This window comes from Coffea eugenioides, chromosome 2 (assembly GCF_003713205.1).
Source record: "Coffea eugenioides isolate CCC68of chromosome 2, Ceug_1.0, whole genome shotgun sequence".
NCBI classification, from domain to species: Eukaryota; Viridiplantae; Streptophyta; class Magnoliopsida; order Gentianales; family Rubiaceae; genus Coffea; species Coffea eugenioides.
In genome coordinates this window covers 14,311,337-14,329,971 of record NC_040036.1, presented here as the reverse complement: position 1 = coordinate 14,329,971, position 18,635 = coordinate 14,311,337, and the positions used below count along the sequence as shown (strand labels likewise).

Here is an 18,635-nt window from a genome sequence, read left to right as displayed (position 1 = left end):
AAGTTAATTTCTGTAGATAGCGGTAAGCAGGGTCGAATCCACAGGGACTGGGAGTAATTGTTTCTTTTTAAATTCACAGTGACAAAGGGGGATGTTCTTATCTCAGGGGTGACAATTTAAGCAATTCAACTAAAATCTAAGAAACTACTAAAAAATTAAATAACCAATTACTAAAATCAAATGAGTGATAATTAAGGATCTAGCCAAGAAATAACTTCAGCAATGGTTCACCTAGTTGATCATTGAAGCAAAGGCAATTCCAATTATTCATCAATAAATAGGTTATAACTACCAAACAAGCGATGGCAGTCAACCCCTCCTTACGGTGTCGGTGATCAAGGTACGCCCGTTAATCACTGCTCTAATTGAGAAATAATCCTAGGTACGCCCATAGAATTTAATTCCCCAATTGCCTTACGTATTAGAGGAGCCCTATTCTAACCAAATAACACACTATCAGGGTTATTTTAGATTTGCCCGCGTATTCCCCTGACACAAACCTAATCATGCCAGTTGCCACTATTTTAGAGCAATTAAACAATTACGGATTTAATGCCCTAATTGACAATAGATTACCCAATCAACTAATTATCTGGATCCAAGACAATCAATTAATTAAATAACCATAAGCATAGCAATCAAGAAATGTGCGGATACCAATAAATAAAAGGAAAAGATTAAATTAAAACGATCTCACAATTTTTAGGTGAATCAGAGCCTTCGTTGCTCCTTGACTAGAACTGGAAAATTAGTTCATAATTGATGAACTAAACCCACCAGAAATTGAAGTGATAGTTGCGGCCATTATGTGGTAGGAGGAATTCACTACAGACCGCAAGGAAAAATCAAATGAAAAAGCTACAGGGAAATGATTCAATGCTTCAATGGCTCCTGACATCCGAGAGGCAACTACTACTAAGAAGCAAAGGAAGGAAAAGTCAAAAAGTGAAAGCTAAGCTACAGGACGAAAGGCTAAGGGAAGCCAGCCGTCTTCAGTCCTCTGTTGCTCTTGCCTTGTGCGGCGGCTCCCCCAAGGGAAAAGAACCACTCCCTTTCGGTTTTAGCCCTTCCAAAATAAAGGGCAAAAGATCTTTTTTTCTTTGCCAACACTGCCCTTGGGCTAAACTCTGTGACTTGGGCTCCTTTTCCCCACAAATTGGCACTTGTTATCGTATTTTCGTTCTACTCCCTGAAATAAATGTAAACTACGAAAAGTGAGTAGAATCTAATAATTAATCCATATCAGGTCAGGTAATAGGGAAAATTAATAATAAAATAAATGACAAAATCGCACCCTATCATCTGTTTTTGTTTTTTAGTTTAATAAAATCTCTCCTACAATATTTTAATGAGAGTTTTGTCTCTCCTAGTATTTATTAGTAAAAATTTTCCGCTCTCTAAGACTATTCTAATGGGAGTTTTGTTTAGTTTTTTGTTATTTTTTCTTAGATTTAATTTTTTCATATCTATATGTTAAATCTAAAATTTCTTATGGTTTCTTGTCAGATCTCATCACTAGTTTTGAGTTTGAACCAATTGGATAGCAGATTTGAAGAAATAGACATGCACATATATTTATGAAACAACTCGTGCAGTTAATCAAATCTGATGGTTTGTAATTCACAATATAATCTTTAATGATTTTTCATATCAGATATATCTGTGACATGTTTTATGTATTTTTTGCTATTAGTTTAGATGGTTTTGTCCAGCAAATCATGCTGGATGATTTTCAGCTATTTTATTAATAATAATTACTTTTTTATCAAAAAAAGGGCTGTAAGAATTTGTAGACCCTCTTGTCTGATATAATGACATTTTTTTTTAGAAAATTTTTAAGTTGAATCTTTAAATACCTAAGAAAAGAAATCTCACATGAGATTGATGCGAACAAAATAAATAAATGCTCCATTTATTTTTCCCTTTTTGGCACTTGTTATTTGCTATGCAAATTGAAGTTTAGAAAAAGTATTGGAGTGGCAATTTATTTAAGAAGAGCAATAGGATGACAGACACTGTGAATTTCACCCTCAAAGACGTCAATGAAGACGGTTTCTTCAATTTTACAAATTTAGTTTCTTAATTATGCTTAATTATTAAGCGAGCCCTAAAGCTTTTTTCTTCTCCATCTGATTCTTCCTCGTCCCTTTTTGGTGCCCATATCACAATATCCCTATTCTCTATTCTCCTTTCTCCTAATGTAATCCACCCTGCTGTGGAAACGAATCTTTAGTTATTATTATACGACAAAATTTCATAGTAAATAATCAATTGAATCAACTTACAAGAAACCAACCCAGCTCCGCCAACGACAAATTTAAAGAAATCTTTCACTCTTTCACGAAACCCAACCCAGCTCTGTCAACTTCGAATCCAATCAAAGATTCGTTTTCTTATCTCCAATTTAAATAAATCTTTCATGTAATTCCTTTTAAATACTTCAAACACTCCACTTCTTAGGTTAAGACTTTTATGGCTTACTCATGGAAATTTTGCCCTTCATAGTTTCCATGAAAATACTCATTCATAATCATAACACACGCATACATATATTTTCTAGTTTACATGTATATATACATTATTCACCGATGGACACAAGTTAACATTTTAGAGAGGTTAAAATAAAGTGATATAGATAATTATTGCATCATAAAACTATGACCATTGCTTGTGGAGTTGAGGGGTTCATTTTATTTTATTTTTTTTCCTCTCTCACCCGTCTCAACACCCTTCCCACCATTAACTTTCAAGTCCATGATTCAAACTCTAAACCTGATAGTGGGGTGAACTCTAAGAACCACTTGATCAACCCTAATAGTCGGTTCATTTTAGTTTTAATTATGCAATCTACTAAAAAGTTTTGGAAAATGGCCAATTTAATCCCTAAATTTTTTTTCGTCGATTTAGTCCCTATATATTATTTGTAGCAAATTTGATCTTTAAACTTATATTTCGGTTCTAATCAAGGAACTTAGCAGTGGCATCACAGCATAATTTCCATCAAGCTCCTAATCGAGCAACCCAAAAGGGGTATTTTAAGGATTTTAATGTTGGGGTTGTGACCAAAAAGAGTAAATCGATAAAAAATTTCATTTCTAAACCTAGAGTTCTTTCAAGAAAGAGATATCTACTCAATTTTCCCAAACACGCGTACAAAAAGCACTGCAATTAAATGAATCCGAGAAGGAATTGGGACAAAGCATGCTCAAGCTTAGCTAGCAATCAAGTTTCTAACACTGTCGTCTGCTCCAATGGATGTTCAATGTCCTTCCCAAGATGGATTTGATGAAAGATTTTGTTGGTAACTGTGTAGATATATCAGATAATATACTGGTTGTTGTTGAAAATAGTAAAAAGTTTGATTCTGCTTTCTAGGGTCTGAAGGTAAAGCTTATAGAAGTCACGGCAAAAGTATTGAAAGTAGTCGGATATGGAAACGTGATTCTTCTTGCACAATGCCGAGTATATTTGCTAAAGACATGGCTTCCTGTTAGGAAATTGGCTTAATTTCTTTTAGATAGAATTCTTATTTGTATGGAAGTAACTAGTTTCCTAATTGGTTTTAGTTACTTGAAGTAGTAGTCAAGTAAAGCCCTATTTAGCTAGATGCTATTTTCTACTCTATATGAGTTTAGGAAATAGTATTGGTTTCCTATTGTTATTTGATTTTTTGGCAGTAATGTTCTCTATAAATAGGTGGGTTGGCATACTACACAAAGAGAAACACAAGGAGACACAAGGAGCATCATGTAACCTTATACATAGGGTGTGAGAGAGGCTTCTTGGGAGATGAGAGATGGTATACAAGGGTTGGGTTTGGGTTTAAGTTGTATTCTTGTATAGGGTTTTTCCCTCATAATAAAGAACGGATTTCTCTCCGTGGACGTAGGCTCAATGGTGGAGCCGAACCACGTTAAATATTGTGTGTCGTCTATCTTTCATACTTGTGGCTTGTTCCTCATTAAATTGTTGTGCACTTGATATCTCAATAGTTGTTTGTTCCGCGTTTGGATCCTAACAAGTGGTATCAGAGCCTGGTTGCGAGACTGGGCAATAGAGCAAAGTTCATGGTTGGATCCTAGTTAACTATTGAGATCAAGTGAATTTGTAGCTGTTACTAATTGAACAATTTAATGAGTGGTATCCTTGTTTCAATGGTTTTGGCAAAAAGCATTGATGGTGAAGGATGAAAAGTCGAAAAGTATGGAGATGCTTGATGGTGAATCTAGGCAGGTGATTCAATGGTCAAGAAAAAGGTGGAGTCCAATGTTGATTTTGGACGTGAATCGGTAGAGACTTTCTCACACCTCCAACGGTTGATACTTCATTCCGGTGGATTTTAGATTTTGGTTGTGTTTTTTGGGTGGTGTGGCACGTGTCCCAAAAAAATAAGGAGATCTAATTTCTATGCGCCAGAAGACTCTGATAGTTACGAGTTTTTCGTTTTAGATGGAGTCTTGAAAACCATACATAGCGAGATAGTCCTGAGGATGGGAAGAAGTATGGTGATTTTACCACTTGATTGCCTCAATGGTTAGGGTTAGAGCTCATAGAAGGGGATCCCAAATTGCAAGTGGTGGTGAGAAGAAATCTTGCAAAGGGAGATGGTAAATTGGGGCACCGTCTCACGAGTCAACTGGAGGTTGGATTCGGGGTAACTACACATGTTTATTTGCCGATTGAATCAATTTGGTGTCAAGACTGTATTGATTCGGGTGTGTAGTTTGGTACTATATTATTTGGTAGTTGAAGGCAAATGGTTGCTAAAAGAAATTTTCGCCAAGGTGGAGATTTGTTAGGAAATTGGCTTAATTTCTTTTAGGTAGAAATCTTATTTGTGTGGAAGTAACTAGTTTCCTAATTGGTTTTAGTTACTTGAAGTAGTAGTCAAGTAAAGTCCTATTTAGCTAGATGCTATTTTCTACTCTATATGAGTTTAGGAAATAGTATTGGTTTCCTATTGTTATTTGGTTTTTTGGCAGTAATGTTATCTATAAATAGGTGGGTTGGCATACTACACAAAGAGAAACACAAGGAGACACAAGGGGCATCATGTAGCCTTATACATGGGGTGTGAGAGAGGGTTCTTGGGAGATGAGAGATGGTATACAAGGGTTGGGTTTGGGTTTAAGTTGTATTCTTTCTTGTATAGGGTTTTCCCCTCATAATAAAGAACGGATTTCTCTCCGTGGACGTAGGCTCAATGGTGGAGCCGAACCACGTTAAATATTGTATGTCGTCTATCTTTCATACTTGTGGCTTGTTCCTCATTAAATTGTTATGCACTTGATATCTCAATAGTTATTTGTTCCGCGCTTGGATCCTAACACTTCCGTACATACGGTAGATAAAGCCCCTTTTAGATTCCATGGCCGACAAGGAGACCGAGTTCCCATTCAAGTTGGATGAACATCTGTGCCAGAGCATTGAGAGAGCCATGGTCCCATTGATTTTGGCATTGCCATCGAGTGATCAAGCCGACATCCTTGTGAACTGGATGAGCTCTGTGCAGTTAAGGTATCCTAATCTGAGCGAGGCTTTTTGAGGTCTGGCGTTATCGAACCAAGTCAGCAAAGAGAAGATTGGTGGAGGGCTTAAACAATGTTGGTAACACCGCTGTCAGCCTCTAACTCATCTAAGCGTATTTTGTGTTGCATGATTAAATTTTGACGGAGGTGGAAAAGAAGCCTCCACTTTATGTATTTTTTGATTGATGTATGGTTTCAGAGATGGTTTTTTTTTTGGCTTCATTCTTACTTTTTGGAAAAATTCCAGTGGTAAGTTTTGATATAACAAATTTGTTTTAGTGATAAGTTTTCTCAAAAAGACTTCTCTGTCAGTTAATTTGATATAATTTTTGTTATAGTCCCAGCATCGAAGTCTCTAAAATACCCCTTCTGGGCTGCTCGATTATGAGCCTGATGAAAATTATACGGTGACATCGCCATTGAGTTCCTTGATTGAAACCAAAATATAAGTTTAAGGATTAAATTGACTACAAAAAATATATAGGGACCAAATCTATGAAAAAAAAGTTTAGAAACTAAATTGGCCATTTTTCCAAAAGTTTTTGGTATCATTTCTTAACATTTAGTGTAGTAATCTTCAAGCCAAGTAAAAGTTCCGACAAACACAAATGCAATGACAATTAAAATTCGTTACAGAATCCGTCAAAATATAAAACCTCGTGTTATGCCATGGTGTGCAATTGACTAAAAAACACTTAAAATCCTCATTTATATAGCTAAATTCAGTCACATACTCAAACAAAGATTTACCAGTTGTGGTACGGAATCTCGCATCGCTGTTGTTATTTTGAATAGATAATGTACGTATTTCTTCTATTTTTATCACTTAAAAGTTTACTTGCAATATTAGAATAATATTATAATGCGCATAATGAGCATTAAAGAATCTTAAAATTATAATTTGTAGACTGAATCTTTTTATTTGTTTTGAAGTAACAATTCTTTTTGGAAGATGACCTTTAATTCTTGACCTAAAACTTTCATCTATCCTGTACGACGGGTGGAAGGGTAAGACGCAACCGGATTGGACTTGGGTCATCGTACTCATTTCAACATGAAGGTACTCGACATCTTGATGTCAAAGTCAAACGAATACAGCAGTCCTGTGAGATAACATTGAAGAGGAAATTGGCATGGGCTCCAAAATTTAATGAGTGCAAGGCGGCCTCATTACTACTGATGGCGAGAGTAGAAAATTGCATTTTCAATCGCCTTATTTGCCAAATGTTTTTGTGGTACAAAAACAGCTAAGCTAAATTAGTGCAATGGTGATGGAGGATCATATGCAGTTGTCTAGCAATTAAGGGCAGAAGTTATTAGTAGCCTCCCGATTAAATTGATGCTCTCCAGAAAGGGGAAAAAGAAAAGAAGAAGAGAGAAATCTCATGACATTTTAGGGGCTGGTGAAAAAAATGCTTATTAAAATGTTAATTAGCAAGTGAAAAAAATTTATAGGCATGTTTGGATAACTAATTTCTTTTAAAATAATATTTCGCTTATATTATAAACACATTTTTAAACTCACGTTTTTATATTTTTAATCACATTTTTAATTTACATGCACTATATCACAAAAAAATGCTACGACAATTATTTCAAATAATACAACATTTATTTGGACAGAATCCTCGTACTCAACTCAACCTGCTCATACCCCTGTGAGCCTACTAAAATACCCGGACCTTAAATAATCTTCAATTCCAGAAAAAATCAATGATTGGTCAAACCAGAATAGCATCCTTAAACTTACCAGCAAATTAATCCAGTTTCCGATTTAATAATTTCACTTGGCATTAAAATTTTATAGTCCTTGCACGCTGAAAAATGTATATATGATGGACACACCAACTCAACAAAAATAGATTCAAACAAAAAAAGTACTATTTCACGGCTTGTATAGTGACATGTACACATAAATCTACTTGACTTGCAACCCAGCAAATGATCGATAGAACACTTGCCCTAAAAAATTAAGTGATGGAACCTAATCTTGAAGCAAAAGCCCTGAACTTGTGGATGCAAGAGCACAGATTGTATTCATCGGAGGAGTAGAAAATGGTCCTTGAAGTAGGCCCCCGGCTATCGATTGGTAGGCAGCTTCCGTCAAGTGCAAACCATCCCAGCAGACATACAAAGACGGGTCGTCACAGCTAGTTGCTGGTGGGTAGCCACATTCCACGGAGGAATTATAATTGTAGGGGCCTCCACCACCGCAGCAAGCCTTTAGAGCTCCTCCTCTAAATCCTGTTATGTAACAACGTTTGAGATATCAATAATATATGTTCCAATTTTGGGATTATAAAAGCAAGAGAGCAAATTTATATTGTGAGCTTTATTTATGATAATTTTGGGGGGAAAAAAAGGAAATGGTTTATCAGAATTAGCAGAACTGACATTTTATATTATTTTACGGTCCAGATTAGATTGAAAAGAAAACCAGAAAAAGAGTAAAAAAAAAAAAAAGAAGTAAACTTGCACCTTTGATTCTTTATATTATTGTCAAACTCCATTGACTACATTTAGTTACCCTACATTATCACTAAAATTTGCAGTAATTAATCCAAATTGTAGGGCCAAGGCGGCTTAATTTTGTCTTCCTTCGTTCTTCATCATTATATATTATGATAGGAGAGCAGCATTGGATAGGAAGGGGAAAAAAAAAAAGAGTCCAACGCAAAAGTAAAATGTAAATCAAGTTGAAAAAAAAAAGAGAAATACCATATTTGTTTGGGGAACGATATAATCTCATTGCAGCATTGTAGTAATCGGCATAGATAATGGTGGCATGAGGATGAAGTTTTCTGATGCGATTAAGTTCTTTCTGCAGCAATCTGTTATGGTACTTTGAAAAATCATTTAACCAGTTTATGCAACCAGTAGCCTTGTCATAGTCTTGCTGGTTGGAACCTTGAAAATAGGTCAGATAGACAGCTGAGCAGCCGATTGGAAAGTTCCCGGGAACAATCAATGTCACGGCTCCGAGCTTAATCACTTCCTGCATTATTACCATGGAATTGTTCATTTACAAACTTCTGCAACAAGAACATAGGAGCTACTACTCCCAAGTCCCAACAATGGATGGATGAATTTAAGAAAATTGTCACTGTAGTAATTTTTTTGTTTTTTGAATACATGTGATGTAATCTTCAAGAATTACATTCTAATTAGTTTATGTGATTCTGCCGGGTTTTAGCCAAAAAAAAGAAAAAGAAAAAGAAAGGGACTACCAGACTAGTTGTTAAACAATTTCAGGTTGTTATTTACCTCGATGGCTGAACTGATCTCGCTAACAACAGCAGGAACAAATGATTTGATCTGATCTATTTTTATTCCTTGAACAAGTGCATGGTTGTAATCATTTCCTCCAATCTCTCCCATAAGAACAAGCGAGGTTCGAAGAAATTCCCTGCAATCTGTTCATGATGTACACATTTGAATTAGAATCCTATATGTTATTGCTACTATCTTTTTCTTTCTTTCTTTTGGGATAATAATCATACAGGTTGAATTACCAAAGATGCATAATTCACATAAAGTTGGTTTTCTCATCATTTTCTGGATAATGCAATTTCAGATTAATCAAATCTAAGATCAACACGTCTACATATAATTGTCTACATGTTCAAAAACTTTCTTGGCTTGATTGTCCTTTCTCGATGTCATGAAGGAAAGCTTTGTCTAATTACGTGAAGACAGCATTTGAAAATTAACAAAAAAAAAATCAATTTCTTTAGGCCAATCAATGACTCATCACTATGTGATCCTATTGTGGCCTGCAGAAACTGACTACCGGTCGCTTTTGAAATTAATCATCTGATTAAATACTAAAGTGATCACTAATCAGGTCTTAATCTTCAAAAAGGCCAACATCCCGTGAGAAATCAGCTTGAATAGTTTTTTTTTTTTTTTTCTCGATATTGTGCCCCGCCTACAAAGCTGGTACAAGTGTCGATGCAATTTGGAGGTATTTAGGTATGCAATTTGGAATATAATAGGCTATCTACTAATTTTTCATATCCAAAACTTATGTCCCCCAATATACTGAGGATGAATGGACCAAGTTTTCTTTATTTAAGATTTTTTTTTGATAAGTGAAAAGTATCTTCTGTTTATAATTCTTCCCACCTTACCATCTAATTCAACTCTCTTTTGAGTAAACCAAGGTTAGAACACAAAATACCAATACTCAAAATTTTTTGAACATCTATTTTCATTTCTCCCCTCTTTTCTTCTTCATTCCTTGCAAAAGAAAGATGGTTATCAATTGAAAAGTATAACCAATTCAGTGTATTGAATTCAAATTAGCAAAGATTTCGAAGAGACATGCATGTTAAGATAGAAGATTAAAGCAGCAATCCACCAATGGGATATAGAAACATGATGTGCCCTCTTTGCTCTTGAAAGACACAGGCATTTACATGCTTCATCGCGTCTATTATTCCTAAACCTTCACTAAATATTCCGGGTCCGTTTGGATTCCTTGTTTTTGGGCCTGTTTTTAAAAAAACTGTTTTTCACATTCCAAACGCTACAGTAAATGTGTATTTCAAAAACAACTCTAAAAACACCATATCCAAACAATATATCAAAAACAACTCCAAATACATATTTAATATGTTTATTTCAATTTGTATATCTCAATAATGTATAGGATATATATATATATTATATTAATTTAAATATATTTATTTATACATATTATAAATATTTTATTTTATATAAAATATATTTTTATACATTTATAATATATTTATATAAATATTATATATTATATAAATTATATATAATATAAATATGTAATTATACATTTATATAAATTTTATATATTTAATATATACATAATATATATTATATATATTATACATTTCTATAAATGTACATTTATACATAATATATATATTTATGTATATTTATAATATACATTTATATTATGTATTATATATAATATAATACATTTATACATTTATATTAATATACATAATATTAATTATACATTTATATTTATTATATTAATACATTTATACATAATATTAATATATATTTATAATATATTAATTTATACATTTATATATTTATTTATAAATATATAAATGTATTATATTATAAATATATAAATGTATTATATATATATTTATATATAATACATTTATATATTTATTTATAAATATGTAAATATATTTATTTATAAATATGTAAATATATTTATTTATAAATATTTATAAATGTATTATAAATGCATAAATGTATATAAATACAAAAATATATAAATTATAATATACATTTATATAATATTCATTTATAATAATATACATTTATACATTTGTAAATATTTTTGTATTATGTATTATATATAATATAATACATTTATAAATATTTATAAATAAATGTATTTATAAATATAAAAATTTATAATTTATAATTTATACATTTATATAATATTCATTTATAATTTATACGTTTATAATAATATACATTTATACATTTATAAATATATTTATATTATGTATTATATCTAACATAATACATTTATATATTTTTTATATAAATATATAAATATATTTATTTATAAATATTTATAAATGTATAAATATATATTGTTATAATAATATATAAATTATAAATTATAAAAATAATCGAAAATATGTTTTAAAAATACATCTAAAAATAATCCATAAAACATCTACAGTAAAAGATTTTCATATAGTTTTTGAAAAACAACCCCAAAAATAACTAATCCAAACGGACTTGTATTTGAAAAATGAAATGCTACAGTGCTGTTTTTGAAAAATAACCCCAAAAACAGCTAATCCAAACGGACCCCATTTTTAGGGATTGAAAACTCCAAAAATTAAATAAAATACTCTTTTGTTTGCTCGTTTTAATAACATAACTTAAATGATAAGGACGTTTACCAAATGAAAAGTTGGTGGATGATCTTATCCAAACGTTTGGGGCAGGCCAACTGTGGTTGATAACCAAAGTGCTTGGCCGATTTTGACATTTTTGGCAAAATAATTAGTTAAGAACTTTGTGTGTTGGACAATTGGCAAAGTCGCCATCATCACCTACCTCCTTTTGGCGTTGTCTTCCTAATCGTTTTACCATTGAAATGGACAAAATTTTCTTTAATCAGAAACGTTTCTATCTAATTAACTAACTTAAAAAGTCTGATAAAGAAAAAAAGAAACGTTTCTATCTTTTACTTTTACTTTTACTTTTTCCTTTCCCATAATCAGAAAAAGACAGGTAGACACCAACCGACGCTCGCAATAGAGCATCTGTTAAAAGTAGTTTGGGAAGAATGGATCAATAAAATAGCAAAATTCATGTTATGAACGTCTAGCGGATTGGCGGTACGTTCCATTTTGAGACGGTCCACAGCACTCTCGCCTACTACTACATGCCAACCCCATCATTTTCTTTGCAAACTAAGGCCTCCTCTGATGCATTTTTTTGGAAATCTATCTAAAACTTTATTGTAGTGTATTATAGAAGTTTGTCAAAAATCTTTTTGATACCGCAAGTTTTTAAAATTAATTAATGTTTTAGGAGAATAATGAACAAATCAATAAATAAGTTATAAACATGATAAGAAATTATCCTAAAATTTGTTTGGATTGTCAATTTTTTCTCAAAAAAATTTTACGTTTTTTATGAACACATTTTTTGATCATTTTTTTAATTTGACACATATCAAATCGTTATAGTATATTTTTCTATGAAAATTTCAAAAAATAGCAATCCAAACGCTTGTAAAATAGAAGAACCACAAATCAAAAGGGTTGTTGCTCTTTCCATTTTTTATTTAAATTGCCGACTACTTTTCGCTTTCCGGCGAGTTAGGTGTCTTTTTCGAGGGTTATCCACATTCAACAACTTCATTCCTCTGACTCACCTGGCCACACTTGGACCAAAACCATTAAACTCTTACCAACCACAGCTAACCAGAATCTCAACTTCTACAGTTGGCTTAACTTTGTAAAGATCATCCCTTAGAATTGACTCCTGTATACCAAGTAAATTCTTGATCTAATTAATGACAAAACCAAACAAGTTAAATTATTAAACTATCAAACACACAAGAGTTTTTTATCTAAAAATTCTGCCCACAAGTAATTTACCTAGCATGTGCATGGGTCCATCTGTGACATTTTGTCATCAAACCTGTGTGCCAGTACCCATATATTGTCGGACCCCAAAAGGGTTGCAAAGGAAAATTTACATCATTATTAGATAATGCTTGTAAGAATTGAGCATTTCCCTTTTCAGTCGGGATTCCTACTCAATTGTTGTCTACATAATGAAACTTAATTTAACGTTATAATATTGAAATTAATTATTTACAAGTCCCATTACCGTGCTAGAATTGGGTAAGAAAAGTGTATCTTGGACTATATTTTCGTTTGGTGTTATTTGCCCGTGGTTAGAGTCATTAACAACTTATAGGTTTGAGGAATAGCTTTTTAGATACACCAAAATCTAGGCATGTATTACTATTTTTAATCATATAAAGAAAAACATTGAAGTAAAAAAATAAGACAACTGTAAAAAATTTGGAGGCAAATATGGTTAATCATATCAATGTAAAGCTAAGGTGTCACATCCAAGCTGGCATTGAACAATTGCAAGAACTCAGAAGAGATTATTGACCCCCACTCAAACTAGTACAGAATATTTGACTTATGATCAGATGGACGAATTTTAAAAATGTGTAAATATAACCGCGTAAGGTTATAAATCAGCTCTAAATTTTCCACCAATAAATTTAAAATTAAATTATACTATGAAGATCAAAGGAATAGACAAGAAGGGAATGGAGCAAGACAAATTCCAAATGAACATGCAAATTAAACGAGTAAAAGGACGAGATTCATTTCAACTACCCAGTAAATAAAGAAGAAAGCACTTACCTGAAGAGTTGCTGCAGAAAGACGGCATCACATCTTTGAACCACCTTAACTGAGTTCCCAATGACACATTCGTCAGAGGATTACGTACTCCTCTTTCCCTGAAAAATGAACTGTCAAGTGCTGTAGCTCCTGCTACTGCAAAATTTACGCCTTGACGAAAATCCCTTCCCCTTGCATCTTCTCCGGCAAGATATGGTGGTATTAACGGAAGCCCAAAGCTCTCAGCTGCAATGCCAAAAGATATACATTTATAACAGATTAACATGAAGCCCTACATATGAATTTAAGGAATATTAAGGTTTGAGATGATCTCAGAATCGAATACTCGTTCTAAAACAAGAGAGAAAAATCTTCATATATCGCGACATGGAGCAACAAGAGTGCGTGATGCACTTATGTGTTACTGCTTACCAATGAAATCAATGACAAGACGTCCATTGGAGAAGCGACCAGTAGGTCGGTGAAAGAAGCTTTCGCCGTATGGTGGTAGGGAAAAGTGGGGAGGATGATTGGAGGGGCAGAGGCGGAGTAAGTTGCCAGTATCAGCGATGGAATCACCAAAGCTGATGATGGATTTGTAGCATATTCCAGCTGATGCTCTTGTTGAAGTACATAATTTCAATAAAGTAAGTATGAGTATTGCTAATGCAGGTGTTAGTAATTGGATAGAAGATGAAGCGGCCATATTTTACTAGTAACTATGGTGAAGGATCGAAGGTTAAAGAAGTTAAAGATTCTGCAATATGGTTTGCTTGTAATCAAGCCAAAGGCATAAAATGAGTTTTAGATGCTCCCTTGCTTTTCTTAATTGGCTTTAAGGAGAAGCCTTTTATGTGGATTTGTTGGACCATCCACCAAGTTTTAAAAAAGGATAATAGGAATGTTACATATTATTACCCTTATTAGTCACTAGTTTGCTTATATCTATTGTTATTTTACCCCTTTATCTTTACATTTTATATATTTTCACCCTTGAATTGTAGATGACTAGTTACTTTGAGAAACGTTTAAAATTCTAAACAATACAAATTAAGTATTAAGAGAGTTTTATTACGTATGCAACATCGAAAGTTCCACTACCAGAATCCTTTTACAGATTGTAATAGGATGTCAGGATATCACTATTCCCCACCAACCAAGACTTGGTTTGAGACACGGTTGAACTTATAGAACTTACCATAACGGGTAAAGTAATGGAGTATCCGACAGGAGAAGAATAGAATCGTTCCATTTTGATTATGAAAGAGTAAAACTTCTGATTGCTTCTTCAAAAGTTGTTAGGAAGAAGTTTCTATTAAGTTTCCACCATTCTTTTTCTAGTGTTATTTCTTAAAAGTTTATCTTTTACATATTTGTCATCAGAAACAAATTTTGAAAGATTAAAGTAACGCTATATAGGTTATCCGGCAAGAAAGAGAGAGAGAGTATAGGATTTTTGGGGAACAAATAGTGGATGGCTATAGTTGGAGAAAATGATTGTTGCTAGGTGGAGGACCATGCAAGATACGCACATCATGTGGTTATAGGATGGAAAAGAGGTTGAGATATGTGAAGTCCATACGTAAGTAGCATGCTTTAATTAATTCCCGGAAGGAAGTTGTCAAGCAGATGGTATTTTAGTTCTGAGACCATGCAGCCATTAAGAAAGGGAGTTGAGTGAGGACTTGAAATTGTTCCCTAATTCATTGATACTATAGTATGATTTGTTGAAAGTAGGATGTACTACTTCTTGGATAGTTGAAGTGTTTAGGTGAACTAATAATCACCTTATTGAGTAGAGCACATGTCGTTGTCAAACTAGAGAAAGTTAATGCAGTGATAATAATGGTCACAGAAATTATGTCAATTTTTTTAAAAAAAAAAATAAAGAAAAAATCTCTGATACTTCAATGGCGGCGATGAGGGTGGGAAGTGTTTTCTTGAATTAATAAAGAGCATGAAATCAATCTCTTAATCAATAGCTTTAAATTGAAACAAAGCTTGCTAGGGAGAAAAGCATTTTAGGGTTCACCAAACAAATGGGACATAGTCACCGTATGAGCAGAAGATGTGTAGAAAATGTGTAGAGAGGGTAAAACGAATTAAAAGATGATTTCCGACATTATATATGTGGTGTTAAATGCTAGAATTTAGGCCATTGGAGTAGGTAAAATTTAGGGTCAGACAAAAGACTCAGTAGCATAACAATGTGGTGCAATTCTGCTGGACCGTTCACCAATGTTGTAATTTAGATGAATACTAAACAAACACCAATGGTGCAAATACGATCATCACCAAAACGAAGAATTATATGACGACCCAAATTAGAGGAATTCAGCACATTCATTGTTGTCCCATTCATATTTATTACCCTTCCTTCATAAGAGACATTCATTGTTGTCCCATTCATATGTATTACCCTTCATAAGAGTGCTAGGCTTAACAAAAGTTAAATATGGATGTCAATTTAAATATAATTTTCATTATAAATTTTAAGCACAATTTAGTAGTTTCAAAAACATATTTAACATAGAAATAAATGAATTTTTAAGATAGACGTATTCATTAGTTTCAAACTCTATTATATATTACAACAATTCTTGTGCTAATGGAGTTTGATCTCTCTAATTCTGGGTCCTGACTTCGCCACTGATCCATTCCCTTTCAAGATAGAATTATATATTAGTAGTAAGCTAGGAAGTGGGGAAATTTGATGGGGATTAGATGGTATCTTATACGTCACTTATTTAAATTAGATTGCTTTTGAAGATAGCACTCTACCACCTGTCCGCAAGAAAAGTTCAGCAGGCAATGTGGCCAAGCTTGGAGCAATCAGACAATGACTGGGCTAAACAAACTTCCTCAAATGCATCAAATGGAGAGTGGCAGTTGACGGCTGGAAGAAGTTTAATTTGGGCAGTAATCAAAGTCCACGTTCGATTGTGCTTATGAAGCTACATGGATCACATCCTTAATAATTGGTCTATAAAGGATTTTTTCTTGTTTTAAGGATTGGTTTCAGAAATGAAGCAATATCCTAGTGGACGGTACCCCTCATCCAATACAAGAAAAGATCAAAACCAATCAAACCAAAATAATAAACCGGTAAAAATCTCTACCATATGCAACCAGCTATCCTAGATTGCTCAACGTTGTATGGTTACACTTGCCCAGCAGAAAGTACAGTACATCAATTTAAACTAACCATTTTGTAGTTTCTGAAATTTTCAGCCAGGTTCGAAGGACCACATAATAAGCATTTCTACAAACAGGCAAAGTTGAAATAAAATTTCTCCGACGAAAGAAGAGTTCAGATTAAAGTCTTCCATTCTTTTCCCGTTGATCATAATATCCGTGGATCTTGGCATTCATTTTTGTGTCTTCAAATTTTGTTTGTGCTCGTACATGAGATTGAGGGAAATCATTTAAAACGTCCATCACATTTTGCTAAATAATTTTTTTTTATCATTCATTTTTAAAATGCTAACTTGGCATTCCTTACAAATTCAAATTAACAAAATTTTGGTCCCAACCAAAGTTTCTGATCACTTTTTAACTTAAAATTGTCACGTCGCTCACATGCAATCATTTTTTATGTACAAAAAAATGATCGAAAACCTAAATTGGAACTAAATTTTATCGATTTGATTTAATTTATCAGGAGTGTAAAATTAATATTTTAAAAATGAAGCACAAAAATTTTCATTGATTGAAATGTGAGATGAGGCTTGAATGATTTTTCCTAAGACTGAATATATAAGTGGTTGAAAGATGGCCATGCAAGAGTAAATTTGACTGGATTTGCCACTTTGGGCTGGACAATGAAGTCAAACGTTTCAAAATGGCACGTATAATTGGTTATTGGGTTGGATCACATAATCTAAGAAAAGCTGAAGAAAGCCTGCTGCGAAAAGCCACTCAAGCATACGAACGAACATATCCGTGAAGCCTGTTTCAAATCTACAGTAAGTCCATGAAATGGCAATCATATTCCTGGGGAAATCCATGGCCAAGCCACCTTTCGATCAAGGTGTATCTTGCCACATTGGGCTGCAATTCTTGGATCAGGAGTTCATGATGGTTAAAACTATCTTTAACAATGGTGATGACATCATCATGGATCATTTCTTGGGTAAACTGCTATATTCTGTCATATGATTTTGCAGATTACTATAATACTCTCTTAACGTTTTAATGTATTGAAATAACTCTCATAGAAAATGAGAAGTAACTCCAGTTATGCAGATTGACTCAAATAAGCTCCAAAAAGATGTGTATTGAAATTATAATATCCATTTAAACTTGTTCTATTGTTCGCATATATTCGAGTAATTTTTTCTATCGTTTTTTGCGAAGTAATCAGCACCACGTTATCTTTAGCATTTAAGAAAAATAGCATTTCAACCAATGATAATATGGAAGCCATTTTTTTTTTTTATCAAATTTCCTCTTTATATGAAATTACAAGAAAGTCATGTAATGTTTTAAAAGATTTGGAGATCATGTCGTAAAAAATGAAACCACAGGTTACGTTATAAGTTACCCTTATTTATTCCTGGTGAGGAAAGAACACATTACACATGTTTTCGAGTTATGTTCCAGTAGAAGGGATGAATGAACAATATGGGGCTACTTCATTTGGGCTTATAACGCCTCGAAGTCCAGGATTTTCAATCTCTTAGATACCACTTTCGGGCCTCTTTTAAGGATCGTTGCTTATTTCCCTTTTGCAGTATTAGACAACAGACACCGCTTAGTACTTAGTGGGATTACTGCATGTAGTATTGTTGACTAATTATTCCAAATAAAGTTAGTTGTTCACTTTATTTGTCTTGCAATTTTCTTTAGCTGTCACTTATTTGTCTTGCAATTATATAGCTGTCAATTATTAGATGTCACTTTCCCCTTTGTTTGTCTTCCTCTTGTGAACCTCAAGCCTCTAGGACATGAGGTGGTTGTGCAGGTAGACGATGGGAGAAACTTAATTAATCGTTCAGGGCTTGACAACCTTTCACTTTAGCTCGAGTTTTGAGTTTTAAAATGAAGTTTATTGACTTCGACCTCCAGTTTAACTTTGATAAAATTGAATCAATCTCAGCACGTTCAAGCCCAGACTCGACTCAATGAGCCCCTTGTTTCCAACAACGATGTGAACTAGATAGTTTCTTGTATAGGCCTTGCTTTAATCGATCGTCACTGACTTCATAGTTATATCGGT

General features: G+C 33.3%; 1 protein-coding gene and 1 pseudogene across 1 annotated transcript; one reads left to right on the top strand and one right to left on the bottom strand.

The window, feature by feature from the left end:
* Positions 1-2,005: 2,005 nt before the first annotated feature.
* On the top strand, positions 2,006-5,702 carry LOC113757077 (annotated as a pseudogene).
* Positions 5,703-7,311: 1,609 nt separating this feature from the next.
* Positions 7,312-14,184, bottom strand: LOC113763088 (GDSL esterase/lipase At1g28580-like). The gene is made up of 5 exons (XM_027306791.1): positions 13,850-14,184; positions 13,439-13,663; positions 8,793-8,941; positions 8,247-8,523; positions 7,312-7,772 (listed from the first exon to the last, which is right to left on the bottom strand). The coding sequence occupies exons 1-5, from the start codon at positions 14,121-14,123 to the stop codon at positions 7,513-7,515; spliced, it is 1,185 nt and encodes a 394-aa protein (XP_027162592.1). The 5' UTR covers positions 14,124-14,184; the 3' UTR covers positions 7,312-7,512.
* Between the last annotated feature and the right edge of the window lie 4,451 nt (positions 14,185-18,635).